General features: G+C 42.3%; 1 protein-coding gene across 5 annotated transcripts; it reads right to left on the bottom strand.

The window, feature by feature from the left end:
- Window positions 1-985: 985 nt before the first annotated feature.
- On the bottom strand, window positions 986-12,641 carry LOC112570144 (galactosylceramide sulfotransferase-like). 5 transcript variants are annotated; one of them, XR_003100592.1, is made up of 2 exons: window positions 12,503-12,639; window positions 986-2,430 (listed from the first exon to the last, which is right to left on the bottom strand). XR_003100592.1 is itself a non-coding variant. In XM_025248428.1 (2 exons), exon 2 carries the CDS (start codon window positions 5,805-5,807, stop codon window positions 4,581-4,583), a length of 1,227 nt encoding a protein of 408 aa, XP_025104213.1. In that variant the 5' UTR covers window positions 5,808-6,001; window positions 12,503-12,641; the 3' UTR covers window positions 2,437-4,580. The 5 variants fall into 5 exon arrangements, 4 of the variants coding, with proteins under 4 accessions (XP_025104213.1, XP_025104214.1, XP_025104216.1 ...); XM_025248428.1 differs by lacking the exon at window positions 986-2,430 and adding an exon at window positions 2,437-6,001 and having other exon boundaries at window positions 12,503-12,641; XM_025248429.1 differs by lacking the exons at window positions 986-2,430; window positions 12,503-12,639 and adding exons at window positions 2,437-6,001; window positions 8,014-8,696.
- Window positions 12,642-17,559: the final 4,918 nt, after the last annotated feature.

Here is a 17,559-nt window from a genome sequence, read left to right on the forward strand (position 1 = left end):
TCAGTGTGTATATATATTGTGTGCGAAGCATAAAGATGGATTTAACGATGTTTATCTTTTCTCAACGCGTTTTCACTTCCTTGAGTATGGCGGTTTGAGTAAACAATGTCTACTGCTAAAAACCACACAGCTTCTTGAGTATGAAGTAAACAATGTCTACCAATGAAAATGACATACTTGCTTCACGAAAGTGAAAAAGGAAAACGTCGGATGAAGGTTTTATTACGGTTAAGTGATTTATGTCACGCCAGGTATTCCATAAAAGCCTTCTGTGCGGACTGGACGTCAGGACCCGCCGCCTCAACGATTCATTCGCATTTTTGTCCAATGACTGTCAAGCTGCACGGAGGCTAAGGAAAGGCACTCATCCTGAAAAAGATCAAGTACTTATGTGCCTTATATAAATCTCAACAAAACGTTTAAGAATTTTAGGCTTGATGAACAGTGGCCTCAGTCTGTGCGCTGTCTGATTTGCATGTCTGTGTGAGTAGGCTTGCATGCTGGGAAATTCTCCATTCCTTTCATCAGATTTCAATGTTTTGAAGTCAGTGACTTGGCCATTGACTGCCAATGTCGCATCCGCTCATCAAGCTCGCAATTTTTCTTCTTTACATTTATGAAAGAACTCCCTTACACCCTCTCCTCCTCCTGGTCTCGGTCCTGAGATCTTTGTATTCTGCGGCATTTTCAGATGTTTATTCGCTTATGTTTTGCACTTTTTGGTTTACTTGCTTTTCATTTCACATCGAGCTTAGTTAGGTAATGCAGGTGTGTCTAAATTATATGTTAATGTATGCATGTATATGAACATACCGCACATGCATCTATGTGCGCACGTTGGACCCACACAACCGCTCAACTGTCGTGTGTGTGTATATATATATATGAGTGCAAATACAAAGCAGAACATTAAGCCATTTTAATTATGTATCAATATGGCTTTCATATAAACACATAAGCCTGTAAAAAACTTGACTCAAATGTATTTTTTCTTTTTCTTTATTAAGAAGTACATCGTCTTTCACCATTGCCATGCTCACCAACAGTCAGAACAGTTACCGTCCTAGCGCACATTGACACCACCCACAAATACACCCTTGACCCGAGGACAAACCTGTCCCGTTGACTTTCACCTACTCACATGATCCATGTTTATGGCGACAGCATTTCAAAAGGCTGTGATGAGGCTTCACGCCCAACGGTCTGTACCTCCCCAATAAGTCACACTATAATGTATTCATGCACTAAACTGGTGTTTGCAATATTTCGTGTTTAAACCAAGACAAAATTTAGCATTTCACTTTTGGTAATTTTCCTGAAGTTTTTTTTAAGCACACTATGCAACATAATATATTATGCGTTTACCTAGATTCACACATCGCCCTGTTTTGACTGCACACTGCCATTATTATCATTATTACAATCATCGTCAATCAATAAAAGAATTCTAAACATAGTCATTGCCTCTGACTCACAATGGCAATAAAAACAATATCGCCATTTATAGGAGATAAAAAAATATTAAACACACACGAAAGCGTTTAGTAAAGATGTGAAGGTAAAAATATATTCGTGATGTTATCCCCGTTCTCACAGCAAGTTGCTGCGTCAGTGCCTCTGGCAAATTTTTTTCTAGCCACGCAAATCTGACAAGTTCAAAAGCAGGTAAAACCATAAGACAAAATCCAGTAGGCAAAGTTCTTAAATTATGCATTCTTTAATCGTTACACATAAAACACACGACAACGCTGTATACTGCAGCCCACAGAAACACTCTGATCATGGATGTCCCCAAAAATGCAACTCTTATAGTAGAAAACTTCAGATTTTCACTTTAAAAAAATATTAACCTAATTTAAGGATATTTGTATAGCCACACCAAAGCATGCTGGCTTTGCTAAGTTTTATTTTACTAATGGACATCACCAGCAAGAAGCCCAATGGGGAAAGAAGCTGACTGCGTGTAAAGTTGACCATGCTTTCTCCTAGATGTCATCGTTTCCGGAGTGTAGTTTTTTTTTTTTTTTTCCTTAACAAAACACTATTTTGGGATTGAAAGCAGATTTTTAAGCGATTACCATATCAACTTCGTTCATTATTTGCGACAAGCGTTGTGTGTGAATCATAAACCAGTCTGACCAGTTTGGAGTACACTCTAGGCTGTTTGATTAAGAGGTCGGGGAAAGTTCTTTCTGGGAGGATAAAGCGGGCAATGTTCTGTCGATTCTATCGCGTTCTCACCAATTTGAACACGCATCCATGAAACTCTGCGGCCATCATCAAGTGTCTGGCTTCTTGGAGCCCATGTGACCTCACTGTCGACAACGAGCAGCGTCGGCCGTCGTCAGAAAAGGAAGACCATAAGAACGTCTTTGACAATCGGAACCCGTGAAGCTGTTGGTCAGGTCAAAGGTCCTAGCAAGATGAAGACTGGTAGAGGGCAAAAACGAAAGGAATAAGGGAAAAGCCTACAGGATTCACTTCCGCACAGTTCACCACGGAAAGAGCCCGGCATTAACGAACCGAAACCTGTTGTTCAATTCAAAGGTCGTAGAAAGAAAACTAGAAGAGAAACGAAACATGGAGAAGAAAGTTTCCAAGAGATCTGTTACATCACGGAAGTAACATCATTATCAAAAATAACCAGGAAAAAACAACAAAAAACAAACCAGTGTAAAGCGTTTACACCAAATTACAAATCTGGAACGTTGGCGAGATATTCCATTTGACACTTCGCTGCATTTCATGCCCGAGCTCCTACATTCTTTAAGGTCTGACTGGTCGGACACTGTGTGTAACCTGAGGTGCTGTGTATCAGATCACATAAGTTATCTCTCGGGGATTTGCATACTATTTATTTATCAAAAGTTTTGGTGCATTTTAACAGCTGAGGGTAAACTAGGTTAACTATGGGAGATTTCCTGACGGTTTTAAAGCTTATGATCCTTCCCACAGGTTCTGGGCGAAACCGAACGCTTGGAGACTAGCAGTACCAAAGCCCTTGGCTTCAACCTAAATAAATAAAATACTAATCCTCATACTGTTTGCCGACATCATCCCTTTAACGGAGTGCATGCAAGCGCTTGCCCCATCGACATTCATCGGGAAACGCAAGCCACAGCCAACCAAACCACAAAGTTTCAATCAAATACAGTTAAGGCCGTTCTTAACCCTTACGAATGGACCAACGCTGGACACAGTGTGGCAACGTTTTCAAATAACCTCCAGAAGTTTGTTCATATTGATTCTATATTAAACGGCCTTTAAGGTTAGTTCACCTTCACATTTATTGTTTTTCATAATTTCATGTTTGGTGCTTACATCGTGATCTTGAAATACATATGTCGCCAGTAGCCAAGGAAACTCAATAAGCAAGTTATACAAATATGAACAGGAAAATGTGCTTTCACCCGCCACCTTACTTGCACAAGCTCAAGACCTGAGCCACTGCAAGCTACCAAATGTGATACTTTAATCAGAAATGTGTGACCTGAGTGGTTATGTAGCTGCTAGCAAAATTCTGTCACTCCAGACATTGAAGAGAAAAAATTGTAGTTTTAAAATATAATTATGCACTTTCCATAAATCTCCCACAAAAGAAAAACGGGGTCACATGCATGAATAAGAGTTCAGGGTGTATGCAGCAAAAACGGGTCGTCAGATCTTGTGTACGTAAACCAGGTGTCGCCAAGGACACAAACACTGGAGCAACAGGTCGGACATTAAAGTTTTCCTCCGCGTTCTCTCTGGGGTGTACGGCTGAGACCAGCAGCTCAGTCAGTCGTCCTTTCCTTCACGTCGCATTTACAGCCCCACCCCACCCTTTCACCAACTCTCTTTGTATCCAGCCACGGGCCTGCGGAAGATTTCCACTTGAGTTTTGTTCCGGCAAAGCACAACCGTCTTTCCGCACCCAACTGTCTAGTGAATACAGCTCCCTTACGACTGCTCTATACTGTTGAGAGAGAAAAAAAAAGTCAGGTCTCGGCTTTGTGGAGTCGCCCCTCGATTTATAGAATAACCACCCCAACACCATACCCCGTTCACATCAAAGCAATAGCTATGAGGTCAATGCAGAAACGATCCTGCTGAAAATTGGCACTGCATATAAGGCTAGGTCAACTGCTAAAGGTGTCGCCGAAGACGTCAACAGTCCCTCAAAGACACTCCTACTCCAACTCATGCACGTGCATGTTGTATGCGTGCATGAATGTGTGTCAGCAAGGATTTTTTCGAATAAAGACAACTCTCATACATTTCTGATCGCAGGCTTGTCTTGCCTAATTTGAAACGGTTACACCACATCTTACATCACGTTTATGCACTCAAATATCAACCGGTTCTGTATACATGTCCGTGACAAAACGCCCCAGCGTCAGTTTAACAACAGTGAAACGTAAATAAACTTATTTGTGACTCCAAACATTTCAAATCGTTTTTCAAGTGATCGCAATTCACCTAAGCCATATATTACCCCCGAGTTTGTAGTCTTCAACACAAAGGACGATATTTTCGCTGAGTGAAACTGCTGCTAGTCTGGTTCAACCAAACTTGACCCTCAGTCTTCTCATATCGCTGCTTTAAACCGTTAAAAAAGTCAAACTGGTCGCTAACAAACTGGCGGCACTCTTCGGCCAAGACATGAAAGGCAGGGACCAGCGGGACTCAGGAAACTCAATGCGACTATCGCCGTAAGAGGCTTTCTTGTCGCAGAAAGACTTAACGGCTTGCAACACCTGCTTGAAGTACACAACCTCGTGCACAAAGTCCGCTCCTTGCTGCCGGATTTTCTTCCAGAAACTTCTGTTGAAGTGCTCGTACAGACGTATGTCCACCTGGCACCAGTTCCGGTGGACGGACGCCTCCTCCGACGAGAGGGCCGCGACGGTGAAGTTCTTCTGGTACGAGCCGACGTTGACTGTGCGGTAGAGAATGTCTTTGGTGTCCCAGCACATCAGGCGGCGCAGGAGGACCAGCGATTCGTCGAAGTACTCCATAATCATGACGAGGGAGAACTCCGCGTCCAGGTCCTGGATGTACTGTCCAACTGCCTCGGGGTTGCCGGTGATGTTGGCCATGCCGAGAGGGAAGCCAGTGGGCATGCCCAGACAGTGCGACAGCAAGTTCTTGGTGATGGAGAAGTCGTCGGGGATGCAGTAGCGCTTGGGCGCGGCTTGCGCGCTTTTGTACACAGCATCATACTCCTCGATATGGCGGAGGTAGTCTCGAACGGCGGCAATGCCCTGTCGCACCCTGGTGTTGCTGAGGTTGAAGACGTTGAAGTAGTTGAGGACGGACACGAAGTGCTGGAAGGGCTCCCGAATCATGGTGATGAAGACCGTGTCCGGGGGCATGAGAGCGCGCATGCTACTGCTGTTGTAGATGGCGTGCTCGATAAGGGCGTTGTACCCGCGCCGCGACGGCCGGAAGTCGTCTGACGTCATGGTGTACGGCCAACCCAGGTATAGGCGTTTCCCCACCGGAAGTACAGCCGACAGGTTTCTCCGATAGGTGTAGCGCCTCAGCACGGATGCCATCGTCTCCGACGCGCATTTCATGCACTTGATGAAGACGAAGTTGGAGCGGGGTCGGCAGGTGCGGGCGCCCTGATGTGGTGGCCTACTCCAGAAGTCCGCAGGCAGATCCTCCGAGTACGATTGGCCCATGCCACTGCTCCTCGACGACCAGTGAGCTCGCAGGTAGTTGCTGTTGATGTACAAAATGCTGAGGAGGTACAGGAATGCTGCGAAGAACACGGTCCGCATCAAGCTCGGACGGCCACGACAAACAGTCCTGAAACGCGCCATCTGGTGGCAATAGTCCAACTTTCCCCCCTCTCTCCCAGACTGGCCACCATACACGCTTCACTTCTTATAGCATACTCTTAAGCTCTGCTAGTTCATTGTCACTTTTTGTGATCAAAAGGGGAGCACAAATGCCTGATGCGACGAAAGAGAACTTGGGTTAAATGAGTAGTCTTCATTTACACCCATGCAGCAATCTGTATTCGAGAAGAAAAAAAAAAGAAAGAAAAATCAAGAAAACCACAAAGACATTTATGAAGAAACAAATAATGGAGCGCTCGCACACATACACAGAAGAACACAAAAACAATTAAAAGCGAGCGAGCAAGAGAGAGAAAGAATCGGGAAATATAGAAGATTAAGGGCATGAAATCCGTGCCATCTGTTTCTTCTTGAAAAAAAAAGCGATCGAATGAAAAAAATCAAAAAAACCCACACAAACATACATATACATATATACACATATGCTGCACAGTAAGACGTGGTACCCGAGATTAACATTGTTCCGAAACCGTATCGCTGTCTTGGAAACAGAATCAACCGGAAAGAAAGCCGTGGGCGGTAAATCACATGGACCCACTGGTCCATGTACATGACCGACAGAAAACGGGCAGTAAAATGTCCCACACAATAAAATCCAGGTGCGAAAGTTGGATGGGGAGAGGGGAATGTGTGTGTGTGTGTGCGTCCTCTCGCGTGCGTGTAGAATCTGCGGTTTTGGAGACGGCTTGAACATCTTGCCGGACATAAAGAAATGGCGGCGAATGGATCCCATCACGACTTTAGGACGACACTTGCATCACACAGCTTGAGGCTACGTTAACGGAGGAGTAGCTTGGCCATTTGTTGCCATGGTTTGTAGAAGCATGCGGAAATCGACTTCCCGCCTAGCAGCTGTGGCGTCACCTGATGTCTGGTAACACAGCAGGCTGTCACGCGCAATTCCTTCATCTTAGTTGAAAGGTAAGGGAGGGGCGGGGAGATACTCGATAATCTAACCGCCCAGCCAGCGGGACTGAGCGTGCTACCGAAGCTGTTAACCTTCTGTTTTGACAACCGTAGGGACTCGCCATCCCCTCATCGGCGATGTTATATATTTATTATTTAATAATGTTATTTAATCACGATATTCTACACGATTCTCCTTAGTGCTAATATGTGTTGATGAGGTGCGTACAGCGTCATCGTCTCGTGATATAAACGAACGCAGCAAGGAAACACACACACACACACCTCTTACTACTATCACTGATGGCCTGGTTTACAAAGAATTCACACGACTGTCTTGTATCATCTTACGGGACAAGATATAATGACGGAAACTAATATACTGTAATCAGTTCAAAGCACTAAACGTCATCTTGGACTAGTGAAATGTTTATGAAGATAACAGTAACAACGATTGCTTCGTTAAGCTCACGCTTCGCTGAAAGAACAGGATGTAGCCTTGAGGCCCGAACAGACGAGTACACACAGGTAAACATATCACACTGAGTATTAGTCACTCATCTGACCTATAATTCTCTCTCCATACCTCGCGCGCGCACGCAAACACGTCTACACCCTCTGTACACAAAGCTGAATAGAGTACCTTACTCACACGCCAGCAGGCAAGTCAAGTGTGAACGCAACACGTGTCGTGTTATCAGCCTACTGCGCTCTGGGCATGCGCACGGGACGTTCAGAGGGTGCACGCAGTGTGTACACACCCTACCGATCCTGGCCTCCCATTGGGTGACCGTCATCTTAACCTTATATAACACGGGGTAAGTCCAAGTTCGTCACCCCTTCAGCTGATGACATAGAAACGCCGTTCGTATAACACGCGGGAGTGAAACGAAAGGAAAAAACAACAACAACAACAACAAAAAAAAAAAACAACAACAGCTGGCTGTGGAGAGGCAGGCCCGAGGCTGACTATCAAGTGGAAGATGATGCTGTCAAGTCTGCAGCAGTAGGTATCCGCTCCAGGTAGAAACCAACCGAGTGTGCAAATTATCACCGAGGGGGGTAATTCCTTAGTAATAACAAATCGATCTGGGGGACTGGCGCTCGACCAAAAGGACCGAGCCACGCGATACCACCGACAATCTCGCAAGACCAGTGCTGAAGTCCCTAGACGACAACTGCTGCCAGCCCAAAGCCGCCCCCCCTCCTCCACCACAACAACCACACACCAACCTTCTTTCGCCATCTTTGCAATACTCACTTGCAGCACTCTGAGCGTGGGCGCGACCAAACAAGCATGGCTGAACACTGCGCCCGTCACCGGCAACAACTGAAATATTGTCACGTGGCACCACTGCGCTCTCTCTCTCTCTGAGCGGGCGCATTATTGTGAAACATAGTGACAGAAGAGAAAGAACGATTTTTTAAAAGAACTGACAGGCCACGTGGCCTCAACATTAAGGTGACGAGCACAGCTCGAATAATAACATGGAGCCTAATGACGAAAGAATATCGCAATACAGTAATACACTGCACAGTACACGCTCATTACGACGTTTAATACAGTAATATCAAGATATCTAACAAAACAGTTAAGGTGCGAAAACGTCGTGAAACAAAACAAGGCCATGTTATGATCGGGTCTATAATGAATCGACCAAAAAAAAAAAAAAAATTCGAATCGCAGATCTTCTGGATGGTAGCACAGAAAAGATGTATTTCATCGTCTTGCGCTGAGTCCACTTCAAGTTCAACTCAAGCAGTCACATCATGTATCTGTACCTGAGGCTTTAGATCAAAGAGAAAGAGAGACGTTCTACTTTTTTAAAACGTAAAAGATGTCTTTCATCATCTCGCGCTAAACGGGCATTTCAAGTCCGACTTACATTATTTGAAGTAGTCGTCTGAGTGCGGAGGCAAATTTACAAAAAAAAAAAAAAAAAAAAAAAAGAGCAGAGCTTCCCTCTGTGAAAAAAGCAGCAAGACCTTACCTGTCACGTGAACGATCACGGCAGCAACCAATTTATAAAGAACCTAACAGCACGTGCGCGCACACACACATCGGCGCTCTGTCTCAGGCAGCGCCATGAATTCTCACCGCTACTTTCAACTTGTGACGACGGAAAGAAAATGTCAACCTAAAATGATTTTATAATAACTGTACAACGTGGAACTATCAGGCAAGCGATAAAAGCATTGATAAGATGCAAGAGGCTCTTTAGCACTGCGCATCAACATAATGCGCAAACAGACTGACCAGCGTTAAGACAAACCGCTTTACCACATCCTACTGCCCCTGCCTCCATTCTGACACAGCGGCCGCGGTCTTCCCAGGTGACAAAGCAACAGTCTCATGCTGAGATCTGACATCTACCTGTACACATCAGAGGAAGAGGACGGTCTAGTAGCACCACCGTCCAAAACCGAAGGCGCTCATTCTAACGGGTTTGATAACTGTGTGATGCAGTCTACTCTCCCACCCCCAATCGCCAAGTTCATCGAGCTGTAAAGAGGGTAACTGACCGTAGAAGCGTCTTCCACATCCCCAAGTTCACCCAGCTGTGAAGAGTGTCACTGACTGTAGAAGTTAGGGACTGTAAGGCAGCTAAGGTGAGGATATGCCCCTCCCCTCTCCCCCGAGATAAATCAGGGCTCTTCTGTCGAGAAAAGACTTGTTTTTACACGCACGCAGACTGCGTCCGAAGAGTAACCCCCTCCCTCCAAAAAAACAAACCCCTCTTGTATAAGACAGCCAGCAGTTAACCCACACCACCACCTCAGCGGTTCGAAGGAAGTTGTATCGATTACACTGCCATTTGACAGCTGTTTAAATCGAGGTGCTGACGTCGAACTAGTCTCTGCGACAGAGCCTGCGTCTTGTGTAATCGTGCATGTCCAGGGTGAGACACCCTCCCGCCATCATTAAGTGTCCCGCACGCAATGGCCGCCGTCTACTGCAGTGAATAAACTGTTTTCTTAGACATTGCACACTGCCGACTATGTGACGGCGTTTGGCAAACGTGTTGGCGAGACAGAGAAATTGATGGTTTTTTTTTTCCCCGGACACGAATGTGGAAATGTGGCGAGATGCGCTCTGTTGAGATAACCTGAATACCACGCTTGCAGACTCCAGTCAAACGACCACGCCTGCCATCAAGACTGTTTCGCAAGCCCCGCGTGTCTTCTCGACTTTGAACTGCGTGACACCAGGCGGGGAGAAACTGCTGAGAAATCGCTTAGTCATTAAGTTGTTCTGTTCCGATCCATGCCACGTTTTATATCAGCCTTTTTATTATTTACAATTGCCAATGGAAATACAAAACGTGTCTTACAGAACAAAGTGAACTTAAATGTGCCTACCATCCTTGGGTGTTCTCACGTGACATCCCACTGTCAGAGCGAGTTAAAGAGGCAGAAAAGAGTGAGAGAAGGGGGAGGGTGAGATGTGGTGGTGGTGGTGGTGGTGGAGGGGGACGAGCAGGCCCGTTCTTAGCCCCCGCGGGGCCCGAGGCAAAGGGCATGTGCGGGGCCCTCACGCCACGATCACACGGTTTTCCATATGCCTAGTTACCACATCAATCAAAAGCGCGGGGCCCTAGGCAGATGCCTCGTCCGCCTGCCCCTAAGCACGGCCCTGGGGACGAGTGTCTATTACTCACCGTAGGTGTTACTACCTATCCACGCTCTACTTATCATACACTGTGCTATCTTACTATAACGCGGGTAGGTGTGGAAGCGGGTTTAAGTATTGGCCATGCAGACATGTCTCGTTCGACTTCAATTAATTCTTAACAAATATCAGGGTACGTTTTTTTTCATGCTAATCTAAAATCGCCTAGTCTTCCAGAACACACAGCAGATTGCAATCTCATTCTCAATGCTCCAAAGCAGCACTTACTACATTACAAACACACGCACAACATGCTGTACAATCTAGGAGTGTTTCAGTGCAGACACTAGGAGTTGATAAATATTGTCGAAGACTTGTCTTATGAGGTTCCAGGAAAGCAATACTAAATTTCTGATCCACAGAGAACGTTCTAGTCAAAATAGTTCGGTGTTTGTGTCAAATGCTCTTACAAGGCAATAACACAGTGTAAGCGCCACCTGCTTTTTTTTAACGCCTGACACTTTGTTGAACTTACAGCTCAAATCTACTAAGCAGTGAAGAATGACAATAAAACCATAAGCCTGAACACCCCAGTATATGCTCAGCCAGAAAACCTAAAAACGCTGGCCGAATTATGTTGTATCCTGTTCGGGAAGCAAGCAGTATTTATTGCTGACCTCTGAAGCTATGCATAAGCCAGATCACTGAATATACCAGCCACAACTACATGGCATCTGCTGTGGTTACACAGCTCACTTAACATCAATCAAGTTCAGACGATGCCTTATGCAAAATGAGTAAGCATATCCTTTAGGGTGTGGCTTTTATAGCACTCTCACAGATTTGAATGGCATAATAGACAATAAATAGCGTATTGGTATGGGCCAGATTTTACATGTGAGTGTCAGATAATACAAAAGCAGAAGAGTTATGGTCACTCAGAGAGAATAACTGGATGGACAAATGAAAGTCAGATGTTGGTGTGGGTTTCTCCCTGATGCACATTTCTCAGTGAGAGACTAATGTAACTTAAAGATATAACCCACAACAGCAACTGATTTCTCCAATATTATCTAACATGATCATGCAGCAGTAGCAACACAGTGAGCAACACTCTCATGCACACTTCAGAAGTTTCCGGTGATGATAATATCAGGCTTAATATTACTGGCCACTCCAGCCAAATGATCTCAACTTAAATTCCACCAGGATTGTTCCTTGTTCCCTCTGAACAATAGGTCATTCTCTCGCTCCTTTTTTGTCACCTATCCCAGGATGACTTAAGAATAGGTCAAGCTGAATTGTGTCATATTCTACAGAATACATGTTTCATGATTCTTTTTCTTTTCAGGATTCTTCTTCTTTGAGTTAATAGCTCATGAATACTTTGACTTAGCAGCATCCAAATAATTAAAATTAACCCAGTCACAAGTATAGAGAGAGACTTAAACATCCAAGTAACAAAGAGATAATGAAACAGTAGAAAAAGAGAATGAAACTAATAACTGGATGAACATGTTGATGTGTCAAGTTTCTAACCTCTTGCTGTCAGTATAAACTACTAACGTTAAACCTCGTAAACAGTGTGTGCTCTAGTATCACCTGGATAGTGTTTCCACTATTTAATAAGGGTCATGAAAACGTAATCCTCAGTTCATAACTTGTTTGTAAATACTGTATATACTAGCTCTCCACATTCCAACACTTAACACTTACAGAAGTCAAAATGTACTGATTGAATTTTCTATGATGTATCATTACACTAGTAACTGAAATTTCACATTTTATATTTAAAAGCATATTACTACACCCAGATGCTAATTTGTTATTATAAAAAGTAGAAAGATAAATATTATTCTGTAAATGAAACTTTAGGTTTTAGATTTCATGAACTTATTAGAACAACAGTCACTCTGTATCTTAGCATCACACTAGTACATACACTGGCAGCAAACTTCCTCATTCTACTCTGTCTACAATTCTTTCTCAATTATGTACATTCTACCTTGCAAGACATCATTTGTTCAAAAAGAAAAGGAAAACTTTACTTGTTTAGGAAAACATATATAAATGAACCAAAATGAATGAAAAATAAAATAAATAAGCAACTAAATAAAACTAGAATACTGACTATACTTACCTCCAAAAGTGAGCGTTTTAAGGGAGATGAAGGTGAAAGCTGGCAATGATCTGATTGCTTGGCAACTGATAGAGCAAGGCCCAAATCACTGACTGTTAACCCCAATGGAAATTTCATGCAAGTGTCTTCCTCGTCTGATGAGCTGAGTGACTGGGAGACCTTTGCGAATCACCATGTTCTGAACTGAAGAAGTCTAAGAAGGAAAGACAAATCTTGACTGTTTTTTTCGGTTTGTCAAAGTCATGATATTTGAATTTAAAATATGAAAATATCTGTGTTGCCCATGTCCAAGATCTGTACATTTAAAACTGTTAAAGTTAGAATGCTGGTAAAAATTAACGAAAGCAATGAAATCTTTAATATTCTACACATACCCTAACTAAATAAAATGTTTGTCTAGCTCATCAACAAGACAAATAAGTCATGCAACAAAAGAGAAGCATTTTTTCACAAGAATGTTAAACTGTTCAGATACTGTTTCTACATGCATTTCCTTGGTAGCTTCCTGTTAGTGTATGCATAGCTTTTGTTTCTAATTCCCTCAGAATTTTCTCTACTTTATTCAAATGTAATAGTCCATTTTTCTGGTAACAGAATGATGCATGAAATATTATACACTTATCTTTTACTGTACTTTGTAGACAAATTTAGCTGCTTTCTAAACACTGTAAAATTGTTTCAATCGCTCTAATCATTAGAGGGACACTGTACCACTAATCTAAAGCAAAACTGCCATACATGCAACAATGTTATGGGTCACAAAGCAATGCTTTAAACACCTGCATTGAAGATAGCATGCTGATCTTGCTCTTGTTCTGTTGTTAATTTTTCAGGTCCAAACTCTTGCAAGAGGGACAACAAGGCCTCCTTGAAATCTTCAAAGTACACCTTTGATAAATAAAATACAGTGAAGGAACTTTGTTAACTGCCCAAGTATTGATATATTTTACAATGGCTTGCAACCAAATGTATCATTGATGATTTCTGATAAATCATGAATTATTAAGATGCCTGTGGTAGAGTATGTACAATCAGTACTATTTCTATAATAATCATTAGGATGTTAGCACAGTGCAGAACCCTAACATGTGGCGGATCACAAGGTACAGAGTGGAGTTATTTTACAGGTAATACTCTTCTAAATACTGAGTTGCAATGCACTCTCTGACATGGCAACACAACAAATGATAAATAATGCATGTAGTAATTTTTCCGCATTATTTTGAACATGATTACATGGATATTTGTAATTTGCACCCTGCTCCCAATTGTTCCCTCCCTTAGATATACAGCAATGAGTTTTGAGGACAAGTACAAAACTAGATCAGATGAAGCAAACAACTGCTACATTATCAGTCTGCAAGAAGAAGCTCTGCAGTCTTCAATGCACTGCACCTCAGATTACTGTCTAAGACTACTTATGCCATAGTGAGCATGGTTACATCATGTCCATCACACTGACCACCTAAGATAAAGGTAAAGGCTGTCCCAAGACTTTTTCAGCTCATTAGGGAGTGAAGTGTTAAAAAGATCTCACTTTTCTCAAGGCAAACTTAACATGAGGGCAGTGTCCATTTCCTCTCCTTAACAGCCTTACCTTCCCCAACACTCTTGGGAGTCAGGTAGCAAGCCCGCCAGCTGGGTCAACTATAGAAAGTGAGCTACACTATACAGGTATTGAACTGACATGCCTCAGATTGGATGCCAGCACTCTTAAAAAATCAGCTATCCTCTTCCATCAGGCCCTGAGAAAAGTGAGGTCTCTAACACCTCACTCCCTAATGACCTGAAAAAGTTCATGGGATGCCTAAGACTACAGTGCTAATAGCATACTGGTGCCGAGTGGGAAATATACTTGCACACTGACACACATTTGTCAATGCACATGCAGATGCATTTGCAAATTTCCAGGTATATTGCCCTTTCTATGGCTTCTTGCCTATTTACTCTGTCAACATTTATTTTATGAAATGACACCAGTTTGGTTTATCAGTAAACAATTTGCTGAAACAAATGTTTAAACACCAGAACAGACCATGTTTTCTTTTAATCTTAAACCCCTCTTAAAAATTGTTAACCCCACCAAAATGAAAATATTTGTAAAGACCTTTGCAGAGGAAGATTCAATGCTGCCACAAATTACACTGAAAAGATGTTCATTGTGATGTTGCAGATGCAGCTGAGAACAAAGATATTTGAATTCTGCTTGTATTAGGTAACCTTTGTTGCCATGGTCACAGGACTGGAAAATCCTCACAAGCTTTTTTTGATATTCCTCAACATCTCCTCTTTCATTCATAGTCTGCTGAATCAACTCAGCCTTGAAGAAAAAGAAAAAAAAAATGCTTAGATGGACAGAAAAGAAAAATCATAGGGTAAGTGCTGTAAACAGGTCAAGGCACATAAATGTATTTTTTATGAAAGAATTAAAGGTCTACACAGAGAAAAAAAGAAAGTGAGATTGTTTAATACCTCACATATTCATTTAAATCCAAAGTACAGAACTGATTTTAAAATCTGTGGACTCTATCTGTACCACACTAATATCAAAGTCATAATCTGTAACATGTCATTATTTATCTGGAGTGCTGGGGTCTTTTATGATATATAATGTCCCAAGCACTACAGAAAACAATTCTTTCACTTACTATGCAAAATTATGTATTCACGTACAACTACAAGTTACTGTAGTTCTAATTTAAATTTGAAACTGTACTTCTGTTTTTAGTTTTGCTGGTGCATCGATCATTTGTACATATATGACTAGAAAAGCATGGAAGAAAATTTGATTGAAAAATAAGTTCTTGTCATTTTTAATTTTATTAGATTGTAGTTTGTAACTTATAGAAATTATCGAAGCATTAATATTAGGCAAAAACTAGATTATACGCTTTGTCAATAATGGGTGAAAGTTATTAAGAATTACATGGTGATGAGTAATTTACAAATTAACCATTAAATGGCTGGATTTTTTTTTGTTTTGTTTTATTCTTTTATGAGAATTATTAAAACCAGGAAATTTTTAGCTTTTGATACAACAACAAACATAGTAAAATGGAAAAGAAATCAATTAAAGAATAACCAATGGACAGTTTAATAAGCTGATGTATAAGGGCCAACATAGTCGCCTGCTCTACGTGGTAGTATTCAAAGCCACATGTGAAGCAAAACTGTTGACAGGGTTCATAGACCTCCAATACTGCCTTACTGACACTAACTGCATTTAGTTGATCCCTCTTACTTTTTATTTTTATGACACAACCATAAATGATTCTCCATTAACTACTAATTAAATTAGGAATAGCCTTGTAGCCTTTAACCCGCACTGTATGTATAGGACTGAAATGTAGTGGACTGTGAAAAACGTGAACCACGGCAAGGTAACTGTAACATTTAATCAAACCTATGTCAACTGGCTTGTTTAAGAAATAAAAAAAAACCCCAAAAAAATTCACATTACCTTATTACAAGCGACACACATAACAGAAACACAGACTTCTCACAAATGACATGTCACAGTACCTGAGACCTGGGCTGGTGTCGACTGCTTACATCGATTTATGATCAGTGTGAGCGTACTGGGCCGATGCACCTGTCACCATGATTACAGAATACTTTACCATAAAAATCATTATCGTTCTGAACAATTTTATCGTGCCTGCATTCAATCCATCATCTAATCGTGAATTAAAAGGTGCGGTACAGACGACCATACGTCACGGCCGCTGCTTGTAGCTTTGTTTGTGTCGCCGACCTGCACCGGAAGTACAATCTCCGGGGGCAGGGGTTATGACCTGCGCACTTGTGTGATAGTTGGATCATCAACGATGACAGATGACACGATACTGGGATCCAGGTCCTTCTTGTCTGTTTATTTTTGTCGTTTTAAGATAATTGCCGTCGCAAAGAAGATTTTTAAACCGCTTGTGATGACATGTAGTTATAAATCGGCCACCATACGTGCAGCAGCAGACTATGACGTATAGTTTCAAACATCTTCACTTGTCACATTGTTTCGATTTGATTGATATTATTCGGTCCCACCTAAAAAGAATGTGCTTCAGAGCTTAAAAATAGACAAAGATCGACTACACAATAATGTATTTTCTTTTTGAGAAATGAAAATGAGCAAGTAGCACAATCTCGTGTCTGCTCTTGTTCACCGCTGTCAACGCCCATATAAAGGGAAGCAATCCTTATGTATACTTCACCAACGGCTTGTGTACAAATACCCCCCTTCTCCTGCTACCTGGGTTCAGGAATTGCCCCACGTTTTAGGCTACAATTTCTGCTTATCGAAAAATCTGTAGCTGTATGGTTGGAGCATTTGATGTGGAGAAGAAGGCATCGTTTTGAAAATAGCCAAGGCCATGCAGCGACTTGAAACCTTACCCAGCCCCACCCCAGCCACGATTTATTGGCGAAAGTGAGAAGAAAAAAATTTTCTAGCTAGGATTAGGACTCCGCCTTCCACGTGCTGTCCTTCGGGCAAGGTGAACCACTTTCCTTGATTCATTGCCACAGCGGCCTCAGTGCGACATTTGCTTTGAGGTTTGTTTAATGTGATGCGGTGCTGGAGAAACACACCACCCGTACTTTAAAATAATAATAAATCAGATTTAGTAATGCAGATAAGCTAAGGCTAGTGGTATAGGAACCAGGGGAACAAGGGAGGCAGCCACTCCTTCAGAAAAAGATATGGAGGGGGCAAGAATGCGAATGCCGATTACTGTCAGCATGGAATTCCCCTCCTCCCTTCAAAAAGCTGAGCATCTTCCTATGCCAATGAAAGCTCTTTTAAAACTTAGTATTGTCATTCTCTTTTACAGCAGACACACACGCACACGTGACATGACAGTATGTTGTGAGAATGGCCGCGCTGCTACTGCAAGAGCTTTATCCGGAACGATAAAGTTCTTAACGCCCCTTTGCTGCCCTAAATTTCTAGCTTTGTCCGTCTGTACGTCTATCCGTCCGTCTGTATATCCATGTCCTAACTCATCAATTTATCACATATATGTGAGTTTTCCTTTTTTTATAGACTTAATACTACAGTT

This window comes from Pomacea canaliculata, linkage group LG8 (genome assembly GCF_003073045.1).
Source record: "Pomacea canaliculata isolate SZHN2017 linkage group LG8, ASM307304v1, whole genome shotgun sequence".
NCBI lineage: Eukaryota > Metazoa > Mollusca > Gastropoda > Architaenioglossa > Ampullariidae > Pomacea > Pomacea canaliculata.

Excerpts from the sequence above, each read along its gene's own strand:
- LOC112570144 (XM_025248428.1), bottom strand. The coding sequence starts at position 5,807 with ATGGCGCGTTTCAGGACTGTTTGTCGTGGCCGTCCGAGCTTGATGCGG.